The sequence below is a fragment of the Zingiber officinale genome, chromosome 7B (genome assembly GCF_018446385.1).
Source record: "Zingiber officinale cultivar Zhangliang chromosome 7B, Zo_v1.1, whole genome shotgun sequence".
NCBI lineage: Eukaryota > Viridiplantae > Streptophyta > Magnoliopsida > Zingiberales > Zingiberaceae > Zingiber > Zingiber officinale.
The window spans coordinates 234,179-261,342 of record NC_055999.1 but is presented as its reverse complement, the minus strand read 5'-3'; the positions used below and the strand labels follow the sequence as shown (position 1 = coordinate 261,342).

At 35.1% G+C, this 27,164-nt stretch overlaps 4 protein-coding genes across 7 annotated transcripts; 2 read left to right on the top strand and 2 right to left on the bottom strand.

The window, feature by feature from the left end:
• Positions 1–258: 258 nt before the first annotated feature.
• LOC122004847 (aromatic aminotransferase ISS1-like) lies at positions 259–4,668 on the bottom strand. 2 transcript variants are annotated; one of them, XM_042559669.1, is made up of 9 exons: positions 4,406–4,668; positions 4,062–4,109; positions 3,523–3,651; positions 2,787–2,846; positions 1,980–2,043; positions 1,720–1,823; positions 1,573–1,631; positions 920–1,028; positions 259–843 (listed from the first exon to the last, which is right to left on the bottom strand). In XM_042559669.1, exons 1-9 carry the CDS (start codon positions 4,466–4,468, stop codon positions 391–393), a joined length of 1,089 nt encoding a protein of 362 aa, XP_042415603.1. In that variant the 5' UTR covers positions 4,469–4,668; the 3' UTR covers positions 259–390. The 2 variants fall into 2 exon arrangements, with proteins under 2 accessions (XP_042415603.1, XP_042415602.1); XM_042559668.1 differs by having other exon boundaries at positions 1,980–2,136; positions 4,406–4,666.
• Positions 4,669–6,947: 2,279 nt separating this feature from the next.
• On the top strand, positions 6,948–10,543 carry LOC122004846 (pescadillo homolog). Its single transcript, XM_042559667.1, has 3 exons — positions 6,948–7,650; positions 9,546–9,801; positions 9,958–10,543. Exons 1-3 carry the CDS (start codon positions 7,336–7,338, stop codon positions 10,332–10,334), a joined length of 948 nt encoding a protein of 315 aa, XP_042415601.1. The 5' UTR covers positions 6,948–7,335; the 3' UTR covers positions 10,335–10,543.
• A 175-nt stretch (positions 10,544–10,718) lies between these two features.
• LOC122004845 (probable serine incorporator) lies at positions 10,719–14,664 on the bottom strand. Of its 3 annotated transcripts, none has more exons than XM_042559665.1 (13): positions 14,449–14,664; positions 13,033–13,310; positions 12,887–12,960; positions 12,618–12,777; positions 12,507–12,531; positions 12,321–12,410; positions 12,076–12,247; positions 11,874–11,947; positions 11,712–11,781; positions 11,518–11,607; positions 11,296–11,429; positions 11,098–11,171; positions 10,719–11,006 (listed from the first exon to the last, which is right to left on the bottom strand). In XM_042559665.1, the coding sequence occupies exons 2-13, from the start codon at positions 13,253–13,255 to the stop codon at positions 10,924–10,926; spliced, it is 1,269 nt and encodes a 422-aa protein (XP_042415599.1). In that variant the 5' UTR covers positions 13,256–13,310; positions 14,449–14,664; the 3' UTR covers positions 10,719–10,923. The 3 variants fall into 3 exon arrangements, 2 of the variants coding, with proteins under 2 accessions (XP_042415599.1, XP_042415600.1); XM_042559666.1 differs by having other exon boundaries at positions 10,719–10,985; XR_006118284.1 differs by lacking the exon at positions 10,719–11,006 and having other exon boundaries at positions 11,518–11,629.
• A 3,684-nt stretch (positions 14,665–18,348) lies between these two features.
• Positions 18,349–25,033, top strand: LOC122004844 (two-on-two hemoglobin-3-like). Its single transcript, XM_042559664.1, has 4 exons — positions 18,349–18,595; positions 18,696–18,826; positions 24,506–24,650; positions 24,732–25,033. Exons 1-4 carry the CDS (start codon positions 18,456–18,458, stop codon positions 24,829–24,831), a joined length of 516 nt encoding a protein of 171 aa, XP_042415598.1. The 5' UTR covers positions 18,349–18,455; the 3' UTR covers positions 24,832–25,033.
• Positions 25,034–27,164: the final 2,131 nt, after the last annotated feature.

The window sequence follows — 27,164 nt, the reverse complement described above, 5'->3', positions numbered from 1 at the left end:
AGAGTTTTCATCCACAGACGGAGGTATGCGATATCTTGTTATTCTACACGCTTTAATTACTATTCATATTGTTCTTCTCCACTGAGCTGAGGACTGACTTCAACGTCGGAGGGTTTGAAAACTCCTTCCTAACCTGACACCAACGCCCCTAATTTTGCAAGACAGCGAGGAGTCACCATCAAATTAATCGTAAACATTTTACCAACTTCTCCGTTTTCGGATATGATTAATAGAAATTCAAAAATAAAATCAATATGATGGAAGAAAAAACTATGGATGCAAGAAGCATTTGCATTCGACGAGGTGTTATTTGTGCCAGTCAAGAAGGCAAATGAAACATATGATCACTTGCACTTCGAAGCCCCGCAAGTGCATTTGAGCAGATCACAGTTACTCAACCATGCCATCCTTCATCAGCTCTTCTAAACCCTTTTTCAGCCTGTAGGCAGCAACCTCACAGTCGGCCTCCTTCAATCCACCGAATGAAACTCGAAGATAACCCGGACCACCACTGGCGCTACCAGGAATTACGACCACATGGTGCTTCTTCACCAGCCATCGGACAACCTCGTAGTCGTCAGGGAACTCCTCGGGAAGCTTTGCCCAGAGATAGATGGCACCCTCGCCACCCTTGACATTTTCTTCCCCGAGTGGAGCCAAAGCCTGCACCAGCATCTCTCTGTTCTTTATGAGGTTCTGCACCCTTTCTTGGACCCATTCTGGTCCAACTTCCAGGGAGTGGAGGGCCAAACGCTGGCTTATGATGCTGGCACAGATGGGTATGTTGTCTTGGATTTTGAGAAGTTGAGCCGCAAAACCATCAACAGCTTCCGGATAGGCAATCTGTGAGATACTAGTAGTATTCAAGAACAAAATACAACTTTGTGAAGACTATGGAGAACAAAATTTGTTCACTTACATATCCGACGCGCCATCCCATCATTCCATACGCTTTAGAAAATGAGAAGATATTGACTATGTGGTCATCTTCTATGCAAGAATGCTTCAACCCATCATACATGAAATATCTGCACCGTTATATTTGAGAACAAACAAAGAAAGTCAGTGGATGAATGTTAAGTGAGGAATGAATGCAGATTGAACCAAACATGCAGAAGAATGTTGCAACCTAAATTCTTCAGTTCCTTGGGTAGAGGTGTGTTACATCGTCTAAAAATAAGATGTCAGTTGTAAACAGTCTATATCCTTTACTAGATGAAATTACTGTAAAGTCTTGTGCAACAAATCCTAGTCAGTTCAATTAAAAGCTTTCTTACTCCAACACAAGTAACCTGTTGGAACAAGTCTCGTGTGTAATAACATGAAGATTGACATCAATATCATCTATGACATACAAGCATAAAACGATCATCATTAATCAAAAGTTGCTTCTTATGTCAATCTTTTATTGATTGTTCATGTTTTTGTTGGTATATGCTGCTATGGATCTGTATAAAGACATACCAAAATGAGTTGAATACTTCAAAACATGTAGAATTTATTAGTAAATAAGTGTATGTATTGCATCAGAATGAAATTATGCGTGTGAAGTGACAAAAGGATATTACTTACTCATATGTATTATCTACAACAAACCATGCACCAGCTCTTTTACAAAGATCTGACATTTTCTGGAAAAAGAAAAAGAAATTATACAAGTCAAAAGAAATGGCAGCACACTTCCAGAAACAAAATTATATCAATATGCAAGTCATTTACCAAGAGAAGAGGCTTTGGGATGTAGGCCCCTGAAGGGTTTCCTGGATTTACAACAGTAACTAGTTTTGGGACGGGATCTTGTGACAGAGTCCTCTCTAACCATTCTGCACCAATTAAGGGGGAAAAGCATAATATTATTTGATAGGTTAACAAATGATTTTTGATCTTCGATATGGTTAACTCCAGAATATAAAATAAGTGATGCAGCAAAAAGTAGCTTCAGTGATTAACTCGGCCAAACTAGGCAACAAGAGACTTGCCTATATCTGGTTGAAGTGTTTTAGAGTCAGTAGGCCCAACCAATATGTCCGTGATGCCAGTCATCTGGAATGACATGTAAGAATTGAAGTAATATGGTGCAAACATGACAACTGAATCCCCTGGATCACACAGGGTAAGTACCACATTTACAAAGGCCTGTAAAGCATATACAACAACCAAAGCAAATCTTTATTAAGGAATGGGACACAAAGATTTACATAGCTGAGCATGTAAGAAAATTTCAATCAGAAAAAATCAACTCAACTTTACCTTCTTTTATACACTCTAAGGTAGTTGATTAAACAACAAAGTAATAAAGCCTAGTACAAACTATAGAAAGTGGCTCAAAGAATTAAGCCTAATTAGTCATTATCAGAGTTCATTTAGTTGTCATACAAATTTATCAACTTCTTGTAGAGCTTTTGAGGATGAGAATTAGTTTTAAAAAGCAAGAATACCTCCTCGTCAAAAGATTTCTCATATCTATTATTTTATTAGGATATGAATATATAATTAAATGTAGTCTGTTTCAACAAGCACGTGTGTCTTAATAAAGTAAATGAAGTCTAGTAGAATACCTATTCCTCCAGAGTCCAGTTGGGATGAAATAATCTTTGAACATGAATTTAAATGAAGAAATTTGGATGAAGATCATAAAGATGATCATTGTAGATGACTAGATGGAAATAGTTCCTTGGTATAAAAAAGCAGCATTGATTGATTGACAACTTCACTTTGGATATTTTCTCAAAAAATACGAGAAAAGGCATAGTATTAGCTGAATGAATATATGGAAAGTTGATCACCTGATTTGCACCAGCTGTGATCATAACTGCAACCTTATTCAGATTATTCTCCCTTTGTAACTGCAGTCAAGGCATAGTATTAGCTGAATGAATTATATAGCAGATACAAAAATGCAGAAGTGAATTTTCTTTTTAATTTTTATGAAGGTAGAAAGTTTTTAATGGAACCACGTAAATTGATTAGAAAAGCTAAAAATTCCTTAAATATTCCGATAACACTAGTACCAAAATTGAATTTATATAAGAAATAGAGGACAAATAATCATATCAATAAGCATTCCCAAATAACTTTCCAGCTACCAACATCATCAATGGCTTTAAAATTAGAATGGGTGTCCCCACGGGGTGCTAGTTAGCTAGAGGGATAGCAGATTTGCTATAATAAGGCAGGGATCAATTCCCGACAGACGCCTGGGACAAGCATAATCACCTTTTATTACAATTTAAAATTAGAATGGGTACAAGAAAATTGGCATACTGCAAGCTTAGAAATGATCATTCAAGAATACTGATCCAATAGTCACAGCCATTAAAAACTTCAACACATCTACAACTATTTAGAGCCTCTGTCATGACCATTAAGATATGTTTAGGAGAAAAACTTAGCAATTCCAGCAGAAGAAATTTTTTAGAAAAACAAGTTCTACTATAAAAGCTACAGCATGAGCTTAATTAAATGAACAATTTCAAGCTGTGACAAATGCAAAATCCAATATTTTAGTTTATTAGGAAATACCTTCTCAATCAAAGCCTGCCTTAGTTCTGGAAGACCTTCATCAGCACCATATTTACTAATTGAAGGTTCCCAAACAAGTCCTTGGACTTTTTCTAGAGCCTGTTCAGGTGGTTGCCAATAGACTACACCCTACATGGAGATGATTGATGAGTACAATTAATTAATATGACAAATATTAGGGAAAATGTTTATTACATCAAAAGTCTCACATCTGAATCAAGAATTCATTGACTCACATAATTCCAAACAATAAGTCTAAAACTAACAATTTAGAAGAAATAATTGAAGGAAAGTCAATAGCATTTAACATAGTTTGTCTAAGTGAAAGAAATACTTGTTTAATATGATGTTTGAGATCATAAACATGAGTTTTAGAAGATAATGGACCACAAGCATCAATCCCAGAAAGTAAGTATACAATATAAAGAAATAAACAGCATTCTAAATTCGCATTATACATACAAAAGAATGCATCAGGGAAAACACATAATCAATCAGCGGCACAAGTGATCAGTGATGGGGATTCAAGGAGTTCAAACCTGAGCTAGTGAGATCGCATCCTTAGCTCCACGCATCAATTTCTGAATCTGACGGGGCAAAAAAAAAGGTTCCAATTAAGCAACTCAAAATATAAAATACATCTCGCAAGAAGAACCACAAACACGGGAGCACGTTTCCCGCATATGCAAATATCAACATAAAAAACAAAGATCGCTTTTCCCAACTGAAAAGGATACAACAAGAAAAAGTTTCTTTTTGCAGCAAACTCGAGAAGAATAGGATAGGGATCGAAATTCTATTCGGTATTTTACGCCGTTACACGATGAAACCCATCTAAAAACCATAAGCCTTATTTTAACAGAGAAAGGCAGAGCGAAATTACCTGGACCATGACAGGCGTATCCGTCTCGAGGGCTCTCTTCGAAAGCTTGGCCTTAGACCCCATTCGCCTTGTATTCTCCAACACTAATTCCTAGCGACCACGGCTAGGAGAGTAGTACGACACGAGAGGGATCAGAGAGAAAAAAAAGCCCTAATTCTTAGGAATGACCACAGCCACCGAACTTCTCCTTGCCAATGGACTCATATAGCGGACGTATCAACAACCAACCTCGTGATATCATCCCTAGTCTCTCCTTGCTTGCACATATTAAAAAAAAAACATTTTTTTATTGGTTTACTATGCGACGACAAATCAAACACGCTCCGTAGACAAAAAGGCGGGGCCGTGGAATCTTGACTCGCTTGCTCCTTTCCTTCACACGCCCACAAGGCCACAACCAAACCCAAAACCAAAAAAGAAGAAGAAAGATCGAGTTTGATGAAAATCAGCGGAGGAATTGAGGGAGGGAGGGTAGTGGAACGGGAATCATGTTCGAATGGATCAGAAAGCTACACGACGAGCGACCGAGCAGCCGTGGCCGAAGCAGACAAGGAGCTTCGTCGTTATCGCTCATGGTTTTCCATTTTGTCTTCCAAGTTTTTTTTTATTATATATATTTATATATAATATATAAAGTGAGGGACATTAAATGGAAATATATAGAAAAGGGAAAATAAAGACGGGAAGAAAGTGACATTAATTATTAGAGTTAATTATGTTAAATTTATATTTATTAATTAGTGAAATTGGCTATTTGTATATGGAAAAATACTAGAATTATTTTCGGTGGATGGAAAAACAATAAAGATATTTAGACAGTATTAAAGTTTTTATATCGAATTAAAAACTTCTAAAAACTAGAATTTTAAAGCCACTTTTCTTTTTCTTTTTTAAAAAATATCCTAGAATGAAACGCAATTTTGCCAAAAAAAAATAATTAAAAAGTAGATTAGGGTATAATCAATAGTAATATAAAATTAGCAACTAGTAGGATAATATATATAAATAGTACAACGAAATGCAATTAATATTAAGATTAAAATAACATTGGACAAAATAGTGAAAACCAGCGAGAGAGAAAGGAAAAAAACTTAAAGAGGAGAAATCATAAATTAAAAAATGAGCGAGTTGGGTTCACATTTTGAGATATTCTTTTTTATTAAGAATTATTAATTTATTAAATTAATAGGCAGAGTAAAAGATAATATCATTTATTTATATCATCCGTCCTAAAATAAAATATAAATAGATAAATTATGAAATGTATTTTAGCTTAACATAATGACTCTTTATATATAAGTAACGTCAGACATTTAATGAAATATTTCATATATGTTAAGAATTGATCATAAAATTTATTAGAACAAATACTTTTAAGGAGTTTCCTAAATATCAAGAAGTAAAACTCTCACTAATCTCTCTATGATATAAAAATATCAACAACTAATCTCACACTTTTTCATTATATTTTACCTCATATATAATTAAAATTTAATTCATAAATTACAAAAAAAAAAAATCAATTTTTTAATTTAAATTAAAAAATATTTTAATTAAAAAAAAAAGAGAGAGCCACTTCCGATTGAAAATGAGGGAGCTTCCTATCATTTATGCTCTAAGGTTCATGGTGTTCTTTCGGGATGGATAGTTAATTAGCGTATGATGATATTATCATCATAAAGTCTGGGGTCAAATCCTTACTAGTAGTCGAGTGTTTGTCTTTTTCTATGCGTTATTCAACTGTCCAAATTTAATAATCATTCATAATTTATCTCTTCTATGTTGATCTAGAGATGGACTAACAAAGATGTTAGGAGGAATAAATTATCTTTTGCCACCATCTAAGTGAGACTCTTATTCTTTAAAGATAGTTCAATGATAATTACTTAAAATAAAATTATAGTGGTAGGAAGGTGAGGATCAAATCTCTATAGAAAATTTCATTGGTTTTAATTATTATTATTATTATTATTTTAAGGCTCATGTGCGATGTGATTGTGTGACGTGCAGCACTGTCATTTTTAAACTAAATTAATTCAGGCGATTAATTAAGTTGCAGTCCAATTTTTTTTTGAATTTCACCTTCCATAATGTCCATCGAAATTTGAGACTTACACATACTTAAATTATATAAATTTAACCTGGATTAAAAAGAATCATATACTTATTATTTACGCCTCTCTCTCTTAATAAAAATTCACTATGAATTTATTTTTTTTTTAAAAATATCCACCAACATCATCATCATGCTTGCTAATCCCTTTGGGGTCGTTGATTTATAGGAAACCGAACTTTGCAGTCTCACGGAACATTTAATAAACGTACTCCCAGTCATCGCGTCTACCATCTCCTTTCAATCCTCGTCACTCACCTTGCGGAACCGGTTAACCATATTTGTACCTCGAAGATAACAACATCCTACTTCCGTTAACACTTACCCGAAAACAAACCCGTATTCTTACGCAACGAAACTATGGGTCCCGTTTTGCACCTCCCGTGAATCCGTGAAGCGTTTGCAACGGGTACGCTTCTGTTTTACTATAAGCGAAAATGTCGACGCCATCGTGTCATCGAAGACACGAAGACGTTATCGGCTTACCCTAATCGCTTTCTCTTCTCCACCGTGTTGCCTTGCCACCGGCTTTTCCAAACCCTATAATCCGATCCTGACAGCCTGCCTCCTCGCAATCCTTCCAACGATTTACAAGTTGTTGATATATTTTCAGAGAATCATCTCCCTGGATCCCAATTTTTGTTTCGAGGCCTTGTAAAAATATCAATTTTATTGTCCCTAGCAAGCTGCAGCAGTTCGCGCATTTGTTTTGCGCATCAATTCGTGTGTTTTGGTTCATCGCCGGACGGTTGGATTCGATTTGAGGCAGATATCAAGAGTGAAGACTGGATCTGTCTCGGCTCGGCGATAAGAAGAGATGGTTGGAGGCGGAAACAGGAGGGACGATGGGCAGTTGAAGATCAATAGCACCAACGTTTTCGCGGCGCTCGAGACTCTCAAGAAGAAGAAGAAGTCGGACAAGGACTTGAAGGGCAAGGGTGCGTCTAAGAGCCAAGGGAAGGAGCAGGAGAAGCAAGTGTTTTGGGCGCCGGCGCCTCTTACGTCCAAGTCCTGGGCTGATGTTGGCGATGATGACGATGATGATTACTATGCCACAACGGCGCCGCCGCAAGCTGTATGGGGTGTGTCGGAGCAGAAGCACAAAAAGGAGGTTGAAGCCACCATAGAGGAGGTATATGAACACATTGCAATCGACCGTGCTAACTACTATTTATCAATGAAACCAAATCGTATTAAAAAAAAAAAAAACTTTTTGTTCGATTTCATTTCTTCAGGTTGTTTTTGCACTTGGATGTCTTTTCCTCTCATTTAATTTTTTGCTTAATCCTTTGATGTTAAATCAGCTTGCTTTTTTGATATATGAGAAGAATCGTTTAGCTCGATCATAATTCAGTTATGCACGTTTCATTATTTATATAGGAAAAAGGGACTAATTGGTGTTTCAGTATATTGGATTGATCAGGCCAAAGACTGGTGGTTGAATAATTTTTTATGTTCTCAAATGCTTGCTGAGACGAGACATGCATGCAAGTCCGCTTTACCTTATGCGGCCATTTTTACAATGATTTCATGATAAATATTACTTGTATGCAATATCAGAGAAACTTGAATTTGTCATATGCAGCTTAGAGAAAATACTTTGAATATTGGTTTCGATGTGTTGAAGAATTCAATCTAAATTCTTATTTCTATCTTTCTTCCTTTGGATCCTGTAGATGTATGAATATGTTTTCTTTTGACCAGCAAAGTCTTATCTGTTCACTTCTTTCAATCTCTTGTCTATTCTTTGATTCTTTCTTATTATCTCATTTTTTGAAAAGACAGTAGCAGTTTCTTATTTCTAGAAGACTAGAATTCAGTACTAAAGGAAAGTTCTAATGCTAGTTCCACAACACTAATGTATTTGTTGGTTGGTCTAAAAAGGTCTTAAACATGTCTTGTTTTTTGAAACTTTTGATAACAGGAAATTATTAATTAGAATTGTTGCAAGTTTTGAACAGATCGTTGAGTGAATGTAAAATACTATATTACCCTGCATGAATCTCAGTGGCATTGTCCATTCTATTTCAGTATTCCTGATGGAATTCAGCCTATATTTATTTGTGCTTTGCTATCCATATCTGGTGATTAACTATTGTACTAATTCAGAAAATGAGATATAGAAGCTTCTTGACTTTGATTGTATAATATCATACATAACCTTGGATCCTGGTGGATAAGTAACTCAATTGAATGGTTAATAATAGCTGTGTAAATTGTCATATAAACGTCTCTACTTAAGTGAGAAATTGGTATGGGTTATCTGTATTAACTGTGATTTTTTTAACACATGCAATTTTTGACTTGCATATCTCTTATGAAATTTGTTTCCATTAGCAACATATCTTAGTATTTATGCTTTAGCGATTTTAAGATCAAATAATGTTTGTTACTTTTTCTGTGGGTATTCCAGAAATTGTTTCTTGCTTTTCCTTCTACCCCTTTGATGCCATGGAGGTTGGTAAAATATTCTTCCTATTGTTTTGATTTTGTTTACTTTTTACCAAAGATTGTAATTGCCTAGAGAGGTCCAGTATGGATGTGAAAGCTTGAGGTGCTAATCTAATCCACCTTATACACCTTCTCTGAGCTGAAGCATTTTTCTCAGAAGTAATCATTTTCCTTTTCAAAATCCTCGTGTTTAAATAACCTTCAGAAAGTTGTTGTTTCTAGATGAGGATCATAGAATATGAATCCACACCTGTTGAATATGTGATGGGACTTGAAGTCGAATCATAATTATACCTCCATGTGGCCAAGATTTTGGAGGTCAAGCATGAAGGAATCTTGAATTTTACTCTTGTGATAACTTTATTATATTATCATAGGTAGAATCTTTTTAAAAATCTGGGGTTTTCTGTTTTGGGAATTTCCTATTGGCAAACACATTGTTCCTTTCTAGTTATAATGCTCGTCTACTTTTTGCAGTTCTTGCACACAGGCGAGATGTATCTTTGCTTCGCATTTGTATCTCAGATAGTTAAGTTTATGCTTTGTAACCAGTACTCTCTATTTTCCTCTGTCTAGGAAAGTGAAAGTGAGGATGATGGTCTTGATATTGGTGATGATGATGTTGAGGAACTTGAAAATGAACCCGAGGAGACCGTTGCGAAAGAACCAACCATTGAGAAAGTTGCTCCTGTTCCAGTACCACCCAAAGATGCTGAAAGGCAACTGTCAAAGAAAGAGCTTAAGAAAAAGGAAATGGCAGAGCTGGATGCACTTCTACATGAGCTTGGCATTGAGAATAAAGATATTACTACTTCACAAGACGAGATGGCTGGTAATGCCATCTTTCACATAATTAGTTCATTTTTTGTATATACTAAACTTCAATTCACACGACATGCATATGCATATGAAGCTATAAAATGAGTATCTACTTTTGTGTTGAATTTGTTTATCCTTGTAAACTGACCTGGTTCCATCTATCGCACAGACAAGAAGCAACCGGAGCAAAGTAGTGAGGGGGATAGGAAGGAAATTGTGGGCGTTCCTTCAGAAACCAAAAACTTAAAGAAAAAGAAATCCAAGAAAGAAAAATCATCCAAGGACAGCAAGGAACAGGAGGAGCAAGATCAGAATGGCAGCAAGAACCTAGATAAAGGAGATGGCGAGGCTGAAGAGGTGGATGCTTCTGCAGTTGACGTAAAGGAAAGAATAAAGAAGGCAGCCTCCATGAGGAAGAAGAAATCAAGCAAAGAGATGGATACCGCCGCAAGAGCTGCAGCCGTTGAGGCTGCTGCGCGAAGTGCTAAACTTGCTGCTGCTAAAAAGAAAGAGAAGAATCACTACAATCAACAGCCAGTGCGGTAATTGTTTTGTTCTCAACTGCTTCATGTGCTGGTATCTGTTTGGTAAACTCCAAAAATAAAACATTGCAATGTTTGTTTCTCGGATGACCCGGACTTGTTCCTGACGTATCGACCTCATATGTACTTCGACATTCTCTTTTCGGTTGTCATGACACAATTTATTTTACCGCTATGATAATGAGAAATTGATGGGCATGTGCTTTATCTCCATTCTAATATTTTGTGACAATTTACTAATGTTTTTGTTAGTGTCATCTTTTCCTTCGTCAAAGAAAATAATCTTCACTTTCAATGGACATGGTCGTCGATGGTTTATGGTAGGAGTCGACGTTAGGATTTGGGAGGGAAAGAATGAGTATTAGTGAATTTTAATTAAAACTGAGGGTAATATAAGTAAATTGATGCCCATTAGGAGCTGAAGCAAACAAATATGTTTCGAAATTTACAAGGCAGCTAAAGATCAAACATTAATTAAGCATGCTAAATGTAAGAAATCTGGAAGTGGATCTCATGCTTTGACAGCATCTCTTGGGATGCAGGACCATGTGCTCCATGAAATCTTGTGCAAGAAATCAAGAAATTGCCCTCTTCTACTCCACTGGATCTGCCTCTCTTTTGCTCTTCCAAAAAAGGGGTGCAATAAGCATCCATACTGTCATCACAAGGAAAACATCTAAACAGGGAGGAGGTTCTGTTTTTTATTTAAATAATAATAATAAATTTAAAAAATTGTACAAGAAAGGATGACATTGAAATGACTTAACTGTACACAAGAGTTGCTACCCATTCATTCACAATTCTAACCCATGTGCTGGCCCATCCAACATCTATTGTCCACCTGCATAAAATTAAGCACGCATACTTTTGAAGTCTCCATCTGACTAAATTCCATTTTTTTCTTAAAGGAAAACATATATAATAACTATGTGAGTGTGTTGAAGTGGATAGTGGTGATAACTTACTTTGGCATAGTGTTCTGTGAATTCCAGCTAACAAATAGCATAGCAAAGTACATTGCTCCCATGGCAAAAACAAAATGAAAGAAGCCATATCCATAGGGAACCCCATCCTCAGACTCTACTCCAGTTTTCTTGAACTGCATTTGTCCAAACAAGACTACCGATCGATCAAACAAAGAATTACTAACATAATTGTTCCAAAAAACTACTAATTATAACGGATACCATGTAAGTGAACTGCTCCTTCAAGCGCTTGGAATCTATGCCTGTTGAAAATGTTGCGATGACTATGGCAAGGACAGCAATGACAAAGCTCCGTAGCATACAAAAGAATATACTATTTTGTGAATCACATAAAGGGAATATTAAATATTAGTGTGGAATACTAAAGCAAATAAAGTTTTAGGCAATTTAATTACCACGATAGTAAGCCAGTCTGCACTTGTTGCAGCTTCTACTTTCTTATTGCAAAACTCTGTTTGTGGCTCACTGAATTGTTAAGGATCACCCTATCTTGATTATAAATCCAAGAAATAAAATAAGGAAAATAGAGACAAATACCAGATGAAGTAATTATTTACCTCCTAATTGCGCTCCAACAAAGATACACAATGTACATTCCCATCAGTCCAGGTGCCAGGAATCCTCCTCTGACCTATTAGGACATTGCAGAATACTTCTTTTTGTTACAACTTAAACTTGTAATAACTGGAACTCACAACTTGCTTTTGTTTTGGTATATTTAGATGTAGTAAATGTTTGAAGAATCTCAATGGTTTACACCTTCGAACGGACCGATGTGAGTGTCATGAGTTGCAGAAGCACAAGAGTCAAGGTGATGAAGAGGAGGTTCAGCTTGCAAGATACGTTGGGTACATACCATATGTACATCATGGTAATTCCAACTATAGATGCAAGAAATGCCATCACTGAGAGTGCCATTACTTGGTATTGACTGCAAAAGGTTCAAATCATGAAGTTTGAGAGTAAATAGTGAATAAATTAATGAGCCTAACAATTAGATTTACCATTGTTCATAATATTTCTCTGATTGGCAGCATTCATTCAGCCAAGTTATGAAGCTGATGACACTGATGAGCTGAATCAAGAGGAAGGCACTGGAATGACAAAAGGAATATCAATTAACACTCAAAACAAAAAATGAAGGAAAATCAAACTAGAGGAACAAAAAAAGATAAATATAAGTCCATTACCCAGCTCCAAAGTGTGCAATCTTCCCTGAGAAAAATAAAGTGTTAGTTAGAATTACAGAAATTAAAATGAAGGGAAAAAAAATCAAAGAAATTAACGATAAGTAATCTGACCGTAGAGCTGGACAAAAGCCGATGGGATGAAGAAGGGTATCACCATGAAGCCAATCCAAAGGATGATCTTGACAGGCCACCATTCTGAGTGCCAATTGTTCCTAGTGTCTTCCAATTTCTTTGTTCCCACAGTTGATAGAAACATCATAAAGAAGAAGGACTGGAGCAAAGTTAAAGAATTTCACACAACTTTTCTTGTAAAAAGATACTTTTGCTCAACATGGATTAATCATTATAAAAATAACAAAGTTGTAATTAACAAAGGATACAAAACATCCAAAGCTTATGCGGAGCACTCCTTCTGCTCCCAAGCAGTCACGGGCACCATGGCAACCTTTCAGCCCTATATGTCACAAGAATAATTATAATTGCCATCTTTCTAAAAATTTGACAAACAAGTGAAGCAAGGACTCACTCTCAAGTTCAGAGAGGGCATTGTGACCGTAGTCTCTAATGCTCCAAGCGAGGAGGCAGGTGACCAAGAAGATGAGGGCGTAGATGAAGCGAGCCAAGGAAGGATTTGGGCCAAGGCAATAGCGACCACAAGTGTTTTCAATGAGCTCAGCAAATCTCTCCTTGCTGCTATGGTTAAAATTTTCATTGCTTTGAGTGTAGTCCTCCATTACCATATTTGTCATTACATTGATGTATCTGTTTGTTCTTCTATTATATCACTCTTATATCATGGAGTTCCTATATGCATGAAATATATGCATAATCATGAGGTAGTAAGAAAAAAATAATATCTAACAAAAGAGAGAAATTTACTATACAATGCATCAATTTCCATCATGTAATGTAGTTATGGAAATAAGAAAATGTCAACTATTCTGTAAACAACATCACTGTTTAATTTTGGTATTGACAAATATCCACAACTTGACCACCTCTGTTTCTGTTTTAATTGGCTGTTAGGGGGGCATTTACGTGATTAAGCATGAAAACCTCCACATGAGTTGTCTTTTACATCACATTATGTTTTCCTCTTCCTATAGCCTAGATAAACACTCTGACGAATTTCTCTAAAGCCCAATGTTAGCACCTCCTATTTTTGTATTGTTCTTGTATTGCATGTTTACTTGAAATTGGTCATACATCGATCTATGTGTTATTTAATATATATAATTGAATTTTATTACACTCAGATTCTATGATATAGACTTCCATATTGGTTTATAAGTTGTAATTTAGCACAGTTTTTTCAAGAATAATCAACCTGTGCTAGGTTGCCAGAAGTTCCCATCTTGCTTGCTTTTGTAAATAGATAGTTGTTTGTACTTAAATTTATGCTTAATTAGAAATGAAAGAGATTCATTTTGGAGTTTTAAGAAAATTAAACTAAATAGGAAATAGCGTCATTAGCCTTAAAAGTAAAGGTTAAAAATCCACCTAAGGTTCTCTTTTTGGTGCCGATAAGCATGTACAACAGTACAAGTTGGAAAAGAGTAAAGCAAAAGTCTCAGAGTGCAAAAAAAAACAAAGACAGATAGTTAAGCATTAAAAGAATTGCATGGAAGCAGTAATCTTTTTTTTTTCTTTTTCTTTTTATTCTGAGGAGAAAAACTGCCTCCCAATTAATCTACAGTAGTAGTGATTTTCGTTTTCCATTTTCATTAACATCTTTCTAAATAAAGATTTTTGAATATGTGTGGATTCTAATGAACTGTGCGCACAATTTCTTCATTATCTCACCAAATGCCTGCTCTTTTGAACGAGCAATTAATCTAGCAATCAGGAAAGCTCCGAGAAACAAAAGAATACAAATAAAAGAGAGCAGAACGACCACGAAATTGGAGAAAATAACGAGACTCAAGGACAATATATAACTGACCTCATTAGGGAAGAAGACGCTGTGTTGGATCATTTTCTTGGCGAAGGGAGGAAGAGATGAAGATCGAGATGCCTTGCCGCCACCATTGGATCGAATCTGGAGAAGAACTGAGAGGCCAGATGCTGAAACTTTTTGTTTTTTAAAATAATAATAATAATAATAATAAAATTATTATTATTGTTTGTTGTAGTCTGATTTATTCCTTGTCAAGTCCCCTGCTGAGTCCTCAGAGCGGCCTATTTATAGACGAAGGCGTCGTGATCTGACGAGTCCATCAGGCAGAAGCCGACTGAGATCATCCTGGCCGTCGGACCGAATGATAGCGTGTCAACCTAGTGATAGCTCAAAGTCCGATAATATTAACCGATAAATGGTTAGTACATAATGATATTATCAAATTTCAACTAATAGATGAGTGTCTGAATCCTTCGTATATTATTTAACTGTCCAAAATTAATAATTATTTTTGATATCATTCATGATTTATCTATTTCGTATTGAATTGATGAAGAATCACTTTTTACAACCATTGCCACCCTATGTGAACCAAGAGATGCATCAGTGGCACTCGTGATCTCAGCCGTTGCTTGTCCACATGGAAGAGAATTGCTTTAACGGGGTGTTGATGATATGTGAGGACTTTTCTTAGTCCATGGGAGATTCCGTATTAAAAGGAAAAATGATGTTGGTAAGCAAATTAAAGGGAATGATAATAATTGATCCAAAGCAAACTAAAGGAGCCAATCGAAGTTTTGAAGTGCTCAAATTGATTTAGGTTACAAAAAAGAAGTCCATGTGATGGGATGAGACACTTTCCGAAAAGCATTGATTTGATTAAGAAAAATGAAAAAGAGTCTACTGGTGTTGCAATATTATATATTATTGATGAGGTTGAATATCCTATTATTATTTATTTTAAAAAATGATTTCAAATTATATATATTATAAATCTTATTTAGAGATTCACGTAGTGAAATCTAGATTTAATAATATTTTTTTAAAAGTGCTACGGAAGGCCATGAAATTTACGAGGCTATTTGATTGTCTGACGATAAACTAAATCAAGAATCAATTTTTTCAATCCGCCTAAAGAGAAAGAGAGTGCTTCGAGTGTAAGCGTGGAGCCACATCTATCCGGGTTTTAGCTGGGGGGCCCACAACTTTGAAAATAAGGAGAAATGAAAAATGTGAGAGGTAGAGTAAGAATAAAGTTTAATTAGGTAGATGTCAGCCCGGGGATTTTTTTTTCCTATACTAGCCCCCGCCTCGTGTATATTAACCCGGATAGATCAGATGACATAGGAGAAAAATCTTTTTAATCTGTTTTTTTTTTATTTTATTTATTATTTTAGATGGATCTTGTAGAAAAAAATAAATAATTCGTTCGTCCTAATGACCTCTAGTGAAGGCTAGTCATTAATATAGATTATCAAATTAGGAGAAAAAAAATGTTCGGTCATGTTAAATAATACTGTGATCTTAAAATCTCATATGATAATATTCTATATCTCAATATTATTCTGATGGGACATTATTTTAGATGGATTAGATGGATCTGATGGGATATATATACTCTGCTTAGTACTAAATTGAACTTAGTAATATGGAATCATCTCAAAATTAAATAATACTACAATAAACATACTCAAATAATAGAGGCTCATAACATAAACATGAATAAACTGAGAAATGAGGAAAAGAAAATCAGATAATTTTTCATCAAATTTTACAAAACTATCAGCCACCTCCACCTCATGAATTATAGATATTTTTTTATCTTTTTTTACATTATTTTAATTTTATTATGATAATTATTTAATTGAAGAAATCAAATGAAAAACAAGCTGTGATTTCATTGTTGGGGAAAACTAGCAAGTTTGAATATATATTGATAATAAAAAATTTAAGTATATTAAAAATTTCATACCTCCCAAAAAAATATACCACACATGGCATATCAATATATACCATTCATATAAAATTTATTAATATATAAAAAATTTAAGAACAGTATAATATCATACCAGATTTGAGAGCGAAATATAACACGTATTAATTTTTTATACGCATAGTATAAAAAAGAAGAATTTTTAAACTTAAGAAATGAAAATATAATATAATATAATTATTATTATTTTAATTTTTATAATCATATTTCCTTTTTTCATTCAAAAAATGAAAAAAAAAAGTACAAATAAAAATAATATAACTATATTTACAATTTTAGATTTTAATCTAGTATAGTAGGAATAGTCTATAAAAGTGTTTGGATCTAGAAAATCATAATTTAAAGTTAAAGGAGATTTTTTTAAAAAAAAATATTTAAGATTATTGTGTTTATAATAAATTATATTTATAAGATTTAATAATTTAAAATTTATAAACGCTATAAAATTTATACTATATAAAAATTTTGATATACTTAGATTTTGGTATACCTAATTTTCGGTATGATGTTAACATAGTTCTTTTATACTAAAATTTTCAATATATTATAAGATATCATATGTAAAATTTGGTATACCGTACCGACCTAGTTTAATTCATAACTTTCTTCATTAATAATTCACTTTGACTTTTCTTCGGAATTTTAGTTGGACTTCTAATTATTAAGTATTTAGTCAACCATAACTCACTTGATTTTTTTTTATTATCAACTCTCAGTTGAACTTCTTTACCGTCAAATATTGGATCAACTTTAACAATCTAACTTCCCACTAAAACATCTATCATATTGCTCAACCATCAAAATCTAGCTAAGCCCTAAACCATATTGCTCAAATTAAACATCAAAACTTAGTATGAATCCACTCGAGAGCGGTCAAACATCAAAATTTAACTTAAGTTAGATTGAACTTGGTCAACTAAATTTGAGTAATCTAGTCAATCTTAACCAAAAGTCGTCTGCGCTAATAATTTCATCAATTTTCATAACTTTCATTTCCATGTGGTGTCCCTTATTTCATTTTATTGTTCTCGGTTTCGCTTCTTCTTCATCCCATCCTAAACTAAAATCCATCCTTTGGCCAAGTTTATTACTAATAGTGTTGCAATATTAAAATGTATTGATGCGATTGGATCATAAACGACATGACAATGTCTTGAATGCCCAATACTATTTATCAAAAAATTTATTGTAAATTATATATTATAAATTTTATTTGAAGTCTCAGAGCATTCACATCAACTACTCTATCTAAAAAATTTACTTTTTAGATAGGGTAGATAAAAACCTTTTGCATCGTTACCTTATCCATTATCTAAATTTAGATTTGATAAATAGTGATTCTCTAAATTTAGGGAATAAAACTTTTACCCTAAAAATAAAATAATATATTTTTTAATTTCTCTCCGTCCACTCAATCTTTTCAATCTCTCTCTTTCCACTCATTTCATAAAATATAATAATAAAAAAGAGAAAAAGAGAAGAAAATAATAAAAAAAATTAAGGATCATAGAAATTTTAAAGTATTTGATGTAGTGTGTAGTGAAAAATGATTATCTAAATTTAATAAATTAGATTATTTATTTTATATTTTAGATATAGTAATAAAAAAATTGATATGAATATTCTCATCAAATGGAATTTAATTTTAATAAAAGATTTTTTTCTTTAAATTGCTACTAGAGTCGATGAAAATTACACGCCTATTTGAGTGGTCTGACGGCTGGCCCATTACCAGCCCAAATAAATATATGGCGCCATCCTAATGAAAAGTGACGACGATATAGCCACATCGAAAGGCGAAGAAGCTATTCGCATTCAATTAGATGCACACAGTTCCCTACCGCCAATCAAATACCTTATATACGGACCCTAATTGGCAAAGTTTCGTAGTTAGTCAACATGGGTCAGCGCCTCAATTATCATGGTTGTAGATAATACGCTACCTTCGTCCTTAAGTGTCCGATGAACGTGCCTACCACAAGAAAGCACGAGCCCTGTAGATTATCTCCCCTAATTCGACAGAGTAAAAAACAAGAAAAAGGGGAAATATTTAAAGAAAATGCAGTCTTTACAGCAGAAGGCGTCGGAGTGGAGCGGAGTGGCGGCGAGCGACGCCTTCGCCATCGACGAGACCAATCTCTTCGAAACCCTAGGCGGAATCCAGCCCTTCATCGATCTCTCAACCAATTTCTACAACAGGTGAGCCGATCTACCTACCTCTTCCTCCGCGGCCCTCTCCACTGTAGCTGCTCGATTGATTATGACCATCTCTGATTTTGTTAACGCCGTTGGTTGGTAGGGTTTTCGATGATGAGGAAGAGTGGTTCCGATCTATCTTTTCGAATTCGAAGAAGGAGGACGCGATCCGGAATCAGTACGAGTTCTTCGTTCAGAGGATGGGAGGCCCTAATCTGTATTCCCAGAGGAAAGGTGAAGGGAACTTGTTCTTTTGATGTCTGATAGCTGCTTTCCGACACTTGCACTATTTGTTTCGCCTTTTAAAGCAGTAAAATCATCTGTCATCTGCCAAAATTTATCATTTTGTATTTGTTTTATATCACAAGAGGGAGACCAAAATCGTATACTACTACTAATTGATTATAGTGATGATACTATCATTGTAACTTCATATGACCTCTTAAAGATTCTATTCTCTTTTATAATCACCTCGTGTACAGGATTAGGTTCATTGAGCCTTTAGGAGAATTGTGGTTAGGTAGTCCAGGAATGATTGGTTCCTACTCTGATGCTGAGATATGTGTGACGCCGGATAGAATATAGATTATTCCGGGGCGTGAAGTTTCATAGGGATTAACGAGAAAACAAGAGAGAGATAACGAAATAAGAAGTAGCCCAAGCTAGACATAAAACCTTCTCGAGAAAACAAGAGAGGGAATAGAAGAAAAAAGAGATGTATTCGTAACGTGACTTAAGCGAAGCAAATTGATTCAATATCCAAACAGTTTGTCCTAAACATCATCTATGCATTTATATAGCTCTCAAAGCCCTCAAAAAAATCTAAACGTGAAATTAACCAATTAGACTTAGTTCTCTAAGATTTAGGATAACTTAACCAACAACATTTAATTCCCTAAGATTTAGGACAAGATTTAATATAATTAAGGAAAAAGCAAACTAAACTTAATAAAAGGATAACCAATTAAAAAAAACTCAAAAGATTCAAATATGAATACTTTGGATCTCTTTTTGCATCAGTCGTGCGAAGTTGAAGAGAACTCATTCTTGAGTTTAGGGTGGGTGTATCCTGCTCCACAACACAATGATTTAAATGTTTCACATTAAAAGCATCAGAAGTTTTTAAATGACTAGGAAGACGCAGCATATAGGCATTGTCATTAATCTTTTTTAGTACCTCGCAAAGTCTAATCTTTCGATCTTCGAGCTTATTGTATTCATCAACAGGGAAGTAGTCACAAGTTAATACAACCCAAACCATATCACCAATATCAAAAAGAACCTGCCTTCAATGCCGATCTGCCCTGATTGTACAAATAGCCTGCTTAACCTGCTCGTGAATGACTCGAATATGCTTAGCCATCTCATCAACCTTGGGGTTAGCTTGTCCTGGACACTAAATTCAACACCTCGGATGGGGTTCGTCCATAAATAACTTCGAAAGGGCTTAAACTAGTGGTTCTATTCTTTGATCTGTTGTATGCAAATTCTTCTTGAGGTAACACCAGATCCCATTGCTTCGGTTTGGTTCCTGTGAGTCATCTCAGAAGATTTCCCAAGTTCCTGTTCACCACCTTGGTCTGATCCGTCTGAGGATGATAGACGCCATTGAAGTTTAGCTTCGTCCCTAGCTTTCCCCACAAACTCTTCCAAAATTGATTGACAAATTTAGTATCACGATTTGAAGTAATAATTAATGGTCAATTTACTTGGGAGAACGGAAACAAAAACTAAGGAAAAGTTCTATCGTTTACTTCATTAAAATTTTTAGATGGAAAAGAAACAACGCAATCCATCAACGGATGGTTTTGGAGCCAAAATTGATCACCTCAAAATCGGACAGAAAGTAGCGGATGGAAAAAAATGACGCATGTACCCCTTTTCATTTACAAAATTATATCATATACCAAAAAGTGACGTATGCACCCTTTTTAATTCACAAAATTATACCATGTACCTAAAAAAATAACCCTTTTTTATTTACAAAATTACAATGCATGTATCCACCTTCCTCTATCAAGATAAACAAACATGTAAAGGAAGGAATTTCTTCATCCTTTCTCTTCTCTTCCTCGAAGGATAATTTTCTACCATAGATTCCTTTCCCTTCCTCATCCGTGCTTTGGAGTAAACATAGCATAAAGGAATAACATCCTTGGTTTTTTGCACACCACAAAGTGAGCCATTTTGGTGAATCAGTCCACCACAACTAGAATAGAATTTGTGGTATTTTGGGTGCAGGGTAAACTGAATATGAAATCCATACTAATCTCGCACAAAGGGGTTTCGGGAATTGGTAAGGGAGTATACAAAGCAACATTGGTGAGAGTTCCCTTAGATTGCTGACAGACAAAGCAACGGTCCACGAAATGAGCTGCGTTACTTGTTAGCTTGGGCCAATAGAATTCGGAAGAGATGAGGGCTAATGTCTTATCTCGGTTGAGGTGTCCTTCGTTATGCAATTGATTGATAATGTGTTACCTTAAGAAAATGATCTGGAATACATAATTATAGTCCACGAAATAGATAACCATTGTGAAAAATTAAATCATTGCGAAGCCTTACCTCCTGAAATATCTTGCCGAAGGAGGGATCAACAGCATAAATATCTGAGAAAGATCCAAAGCCGACAACCCTAACGTTCATGGTAGTAAGCAAGGAAGAACGACGACTTAGAGTATCCACAACACGATTGAAACTCCTGGATTGATGCTTCAGTATGAAGGTGAACTCCTACAAGTAGTTTTATCTACTTGGCGTGTTGACTACTAAACTTGTCAACTTATGTTGGCCGTTGATATACTTCAAAGCCTCATGATCAGTGAATAAGATAAATTCCTTCTGCACGAGATAATGACGCCAATGTTTCAAGGATTGCATAATGACATAGAATTCCATGTCATAGGTAGAGTAATTTTTCTTAGCACCGAATAGTTTCTACCTGAAGAAAGCAATAGGCCATCCCGAATGACTTAGAACGCCACCAATGTCAATGCTAGATGCGTCACAATTTATTTCGAATAGTTTGTTGAAATTTGTAAGTGTTAAAACGGGTGCTTTGGTTATTTTTTGCTTCACCAGTTGAAACCTTCTCATAGCTGCTTCATTCCACTTGAACTTATGCCCCTCGAGATACTCAGTGATAGGAGCAATTAAGGCGTTGAAGTTCTGGATAAACCGGCTAGAGAAACAGGCCAATCCATGAAAACTTCGGACGTCGTGAATAGTTTTTGGCTACGACCACTCTAAGATTGCTTCTATCTTGATGGATTTGCACGGACACCAATATACCATCAATAGACACAATAAATCCCTAAAAAAACTATGGTCGTGAAGAAAGAATAAGTATTTCGCCTATAGCTTCTCAAAAATAGTTCGGAGGTGATGGTGTAAAGCCCATGTCGAACTATAAATGAGGATGTCGTCAAAGTATACAACCATGAATCTTTCGATGAAAGGTTGCAAGACTTGATGCATGAATCTTATAAATGTGCCGGGTGCATTGGATAATCCGAAAGGCATGACCATCCACTCGTATAGCCCATGTTGTCTTGAAGGCAGTCTTCCATTCATCTTCGGGCTTGATTCGAATCTGGTGGTATCCACTCCTAAGATCGATCTTGGAGAAGATCTTAGAACCGGAAAGTTGATCTAACATGTCATCTAAGCGAGGAATCAGAAATCTATACTTTACCGTGATTTTGTTGATTCTCGGCTATCAATACAACATGCGTCACAAATCGTCTTTCTTTGGTACGAGTAGGAAGGGATGTGTAAGGGTTCATACTCTTGCAAATATAGCCTCGTCTCAATAGCTCCACAACTTCTTGTAGTTCTCAACATCCTTAGGGCTAAGACAGTATGCCGACTAGTTAGGAAATCTTGACCCCGGCACAAGGTCAATATGGTGCTCAATGTCTCTTATAGGGGGAAGTCTCGAGGGAAGTCTCGGAGGAAGGTCTTCGCCCATCAAATCATCGAAGTCGGATAGGAGTTGCTGCACCTCAGCTAGTAGATCTGAGTCTAGATCTATTACATTGCTTTCGCAAGGAAGCAAAGTATATACCACATCTCCATTTGCCATCTCGTTCAAAAATCTGGACATATAAACTACTGTATAGTTATTAGTTACCAAATTTAAAGGAGTTCTTTTTCGTCGAGGAGCCAATATGATGTTCCCCCCTTTGATGCTGAGGGTGTAGGTGTTCTTACGTCCATTGTGGATGACGTTGTGATCATATTGCCAAAGTCGTTCCAATAGTACGTGACATGCGTTCATTGATACAACATCACACTATGCTTGGTCGTAATACTTGTTGACAATAGAAAAAGACAAAAAGCAACACCTATCATGGTTACCTCGCTCCCTTTGCTAAGCCATGACAACTTGTAGGGTTTTCGATGACGATCTGTCTTCAATTGTAGCTTTTGAACAGCTTCTTTGGATACAATGTTTTCACAGCTTCCACTATCAATGATCATCTTGCAAACTTTGTCCGCAACCTTGCAAGTTGTGTGAAAGATGCTAGTTCTTAGCCAATCATCTTTCGATTCTTCCTTGGGCACAGTAGACTTTTGCGTACGACGAGAGTGTTATGACTATCGCCATAAAGAACCTCATCAACGATATCGTCGTCATAAATCGGCTCAATAATCTATTCAGGTGCATTCTCCATGTCTTCCTTAACCAGCAAGGTTTTGTTTTTTTTATTTAGAGATCTTTTATAATCAGAAGCTTGATGCCCTTGTTCACCACATCGAAAACACTTGATCGAGGTTTTAGGGTTATCTTGTGGTGGCTGCTGGGAAGGGTGCAGCTCTAGGTGAACGACTTGATTGTTTTGATCACTCCTATTTGCACCTATTTATTGGTCTTCGATTTAGCTCTTTTTTAACTGGCAAGCCTCGTTGATAAGCCTTTGAAACAGTCCAGAGTGAGTCGAGGCTCAGGGAATCTTGTAAAGGTTGTCGTAATCCCCCTAAATATCACACTACCGTCTGTTCCTCGATCTCAGATAGATCGTTTCGAGCAATAAGCTGATAGAATTCCTCTGTATAATCATCGATGGTTCTAGCCCCTTGCCTTGATATATGTAGTCGTTGAAACAACGTGTGTGTGTTGCCAAAGGGAAGAAAGTGGGTTCTCATCAGTTTTTTTTTAATTTTTTTCAAATTGGTGATTTTGGATTTACCTTGTCTCTCTCGTGATCGCCGAAGTTGCTCCCATTGTGCTGAGGCTCGGCAACTTGATTACGACCAATTTTACTTTGATGTGATCAGGTACTTATATTTGAAAATCCTCTCTACTTCGTTGATCCAATCAATGAAGTTTTTCGCTTGTAATGTGCCAAAAAAATCTAGAAGATCAATTTGGAAACCAAAGTCCCCATATCGTTCCTCTCGACCATGGTGTTCCCGGTATGTAGTACGATGGTGATATGGATTCTCAAAAGTAGAGATCTCATGATCTTCAAAATCCCGTACTGCTAGACACTGGGTTGATTTTGCAACTTGCTTCTCAGGTGATAATAAATCAATGATATCTCAGGTGTTTCGGTTATGTGATTATATCAAAAATAGTCACATAATTGAAACACCTGAGTTCGTGCATTTGAATTTATTATGAACAATTTTAGTTTGTGGATATGCTGCTATATTTAAACCAGTATTATGGAGTTTGATGCGACAAAAAGCATGTTTTATTCATTTGGCGTGTCCATGTGTATGTGGTAAGGAAATCCTAAGAAATTTTTTCTCAGGACTCAGCTGATACAGAAGAAAAAAAACTGAATAGTAGATAAGAAATTGAGTACATCCCTCTCTATAGATTCCATTTCTAAGTTTGCTTATGTAATGAGAGGAAACCTTTCGCTGAATTGTTGCTACATGGTTTCATTTGAATCATTATTGCAGGTCATCCAGCTCTGATCGGACGACATGCACCATTCCCTGTTACTCACCAAGCTGCTGAGAGGTGGTTGCACCACATGCAACAAGCACTTGATAGCACCACGAGCATCGATCCTGATTCAAAAGTCAAAATGATGAATTTTTTCAGGCACATATCAATTCCCACTGTCTTTCCTTTGTTGATGAAATGAACACTATAGTTATTTTTATTATTTGGGCTGGCTTTCAGGCACACTGCTTACTTTCTTGTGGGTGGGAATGAGATGACAAGGCAAAGGCAACAAGTTCAATGTAAGCATGCAGCAAATGGACCATCAACATCTACCTGAGATTCAACTTGCTCGTCAATTGACACAGTTACTTGATATCATATATATAAATAAATTCTACAAAATCATGCAATTTGCTCTTTGATCAATCGGGAGTATTGTGATCAATCTCATGAATGCGCGTTGCGATTGTTTATCACTTCACACCCGTGAAACGATTGCACCTGCTAATGAAATTAAACATTGCAGCTATGTTGTTCAATCTTTGATTTCAGTTTACCGCAAAATATATACTGATTTTAAAATCCGACCAGGCCGCAGATGAAGTCTTGTTGGTTAGTGATTTTACTGATTTTAACCGGCGCAAATCCTGGTCGCACTGGATTATGTCTATTTTCTGCTGTCTTGATGATTCCTAGTCATGTTTTCATTATTTAATAACAATTTAGTAATTCAGATTGGTTTAACTCTGTTTTATTGAAATGGAGTTACGATCGTTTTACCTCATATAATGTTCTCATATAGAATATTGCGTGCAGTGTGTGACTGTCCATGTGCAGGATATCAGTAGCGATTCTTTTTTTAAAAAAAAATTATTTTTAAATTTTGAATTAAAAAATTAATTAATTTTTTTAAACTCTTGTATAAGGAAATATTGATTTTTTAATTCAAAATTTAAAAAATAATAATAAAATAAAAAATGCTGCTGATGCATGTACTGTGCAATGCATAGGACATCAGGAATATATATATATATATATATATACTGCTGATGCATGTACTGTGCAATGCATAGGACATCAGGAATATATATATATACTGCATCATATATATATATATATATATATATATATATATATATATATATATATATATATATATAGAGTTTTGATCTCCTGCGCGCTCGCACAGTGCGCGACTGTGCGCGCGCGCAGGAGATCGGTCAAATTTTTTTAATTTTTTTAATTTTTTTAATATTTTAAATTTAAAAAATTAATTAAAAAATTTAACATTTCCTTATATAAATTTTTAATACCTTAATATATCCCCTTAACATATTACAATACTCAATAAAAGTTTAAATAAAAGCTATTTTAATTTTTTTTTAAAACCAAACACTATAACCTAATTGAAAAGCCTAAACCCCAAAGGTAAAATCTAAAAAAAAAAATAACTTTAACACTATACCCAAAGCCTGAACCCTAAAAATAAAATTTTTAAAAAATTTTTTAATTATTTTTTTTAATTCAAAAATTAAAAAAAAAATAAAAAACAAATTAAAATCATTGATATCCTGCGCGCGCACAGTCGCGCACTGTGCGGCGCGCAGGATATCAAAACCGTATATATATATATATATATATATATATATATATATATATATATATATATAAAATGCTACTGATGCATGTTCTGTGCAATGCATAGGACATCAGGAATATATATATATATACTGCGGATTGATATGCATGATTCCAGGTGATTAAATTCATTCTAGTAGTTTTTTTAAAAAATATTTATTTAGTTCCGTGGTTAAATCAATTAGATTTTATCTTTAGAATTTAGAGTTAAATTATACTATTCAAGCTAAAAAAAATTTAAAACTAAAAAAAATCTAGGTATTCACGTCTGGTATAATATATATATTTAGAGTATTTAGAATTTAATATTTAAGAAATTTTTAATTAGAAAAAGAGAGAAACGAGGCACCTCGACAAAGGACTCACGAACCATTCCAAAAGGAATGGTCTATAGCATATCACGATACTATATATATAGATCGTACTTCTGGAGTTATATCCGTGCCTCACTGTATTTGGTTTATATATTTTTTTTGTTTATTTTTTTAAGCTTCGATTATGCCAATAAGATTTTATCTTTAGAATTTATGTGTTGAGTTCTAGTATTAAGTAAGAAAAAAAACAATTTGAAAAAAATATTTGAGGTTTGCACGGGTGTGCGCGGTGTTCTTAGGGTAACATTGCTATATATTTACGCTGCACACCCTGTGAGCACCTAGTGTAATTAATTTTTTCTTTTTTAAGCTCTTGGTTATCTCAATCAGATTTTACCTTTAAGGTTTAGAACATGGATTATAATATTAAGTATAAAAAAATTTAGGTGCACATGGATGTGCAACGTAAGGTGGGCAGCATAGAATACGAAAGAGTCCTTCAGTGGGGTCGAAGGGGTCAACAGGCCAGTGCAACTGTCGGTTAAAGTCCACTATGGGTCAAAAAGCCGAGTAGTTGGCTTAGCAGGACCTCTATCTCTCGATTGAATATCATCAATTGGACATACTCTTAATTGGCCCCACTCCTGATTTTGCCGAACTCACACGGGGCTCTATTTCCGGAACAACATAAGCCTATTATCCATCCAAACATAAACCT

Bases quoted from the DNA above. Each gene is read 5' to 3' on its own strand.
- LOC122004844 (XM_042559664.1), top strand. From the start codon at position 18,456: ATGCAGTCTTTACAGCAGAAGGCGTCGGAGTGGAGCGGAGTGGCGGCG. The intron at 18,596-18,695 runs GTGAGCCGATCT...GTTGGTTGGTAG, and splicing joins TCAACCAATTTCTACAACAG to GGTTTTCGATGATGAGGAAG. The intron at 24,651-24,731 runs GCACATATCAAT...GCTGGCTTTCAG, and splicing joins AAAATGATGAATTTTTTCAG to GCACACTGCTTACTTTCTTG.
- LOC122004847 (XM_042559668.1), bottom strand. From the start codon at position 4,468: ATGGGGTCTAAGGCCAAGCTTTCGAAGAGAGCCCTCGAGACGGATACG. The intron at 4,110-4,405 runs GTAATTTCGCTC...TTGCCCCGTCAG, and splicing joins ATACGCCTGTCATGGTCCAG to ATTCAGAAATTGATGCGTGG. The intron at 1,632-1,719 runs GTAAATGACTTG...TTCTTTTTCCAG, and splicing joins TCCCAAAGCCTCTTCTCTTG to AAAATGTCAGATCTTTGTAA.
- LOC122004846 (XM_042559667.1), top strand. From the start codon at position 7,336: ATGGTTGGAGGCGGAAACAGGAGGGACGATGGGCAGTTGAAGATCAAT. The intron at 7,651-9,545 runs GTATATGAACAC...TCCTCTGTCTAG, and splicing joins TTGAAGCCACCATAGAGGAG to GAAAGTGAAAGTGAGGATGA. The intron at 9,802-9,957 runs GTAATGCCATCT...TCTATCGCACAG, and splicing joins TTCACAAGACGAGATGGCTG to ACAAGAAGCAACCGGAGCAA.
- LOC122004845 (XM_042559665.1), bottom strand. From the start codon at position 13,255: ATGACAAATATGGTAATGGAGGACTACACTCAAAGCAATGAAAATTTT. The intron at 12,532-12,617 runs GTCAGATTACTT...TATTTTTCTCAG, and splicing joins GGCTTTTGTCCAGCTCTACG to GGAAGATTGCACACTTTGGA. The intron at 11,948-12,075 runs GTGTAAACCATT...ATGTCCTAATAG, and splicing joins TCACATCGGTCCGTTCGAAG to GTCAGAGGAGGATTCCTGGC.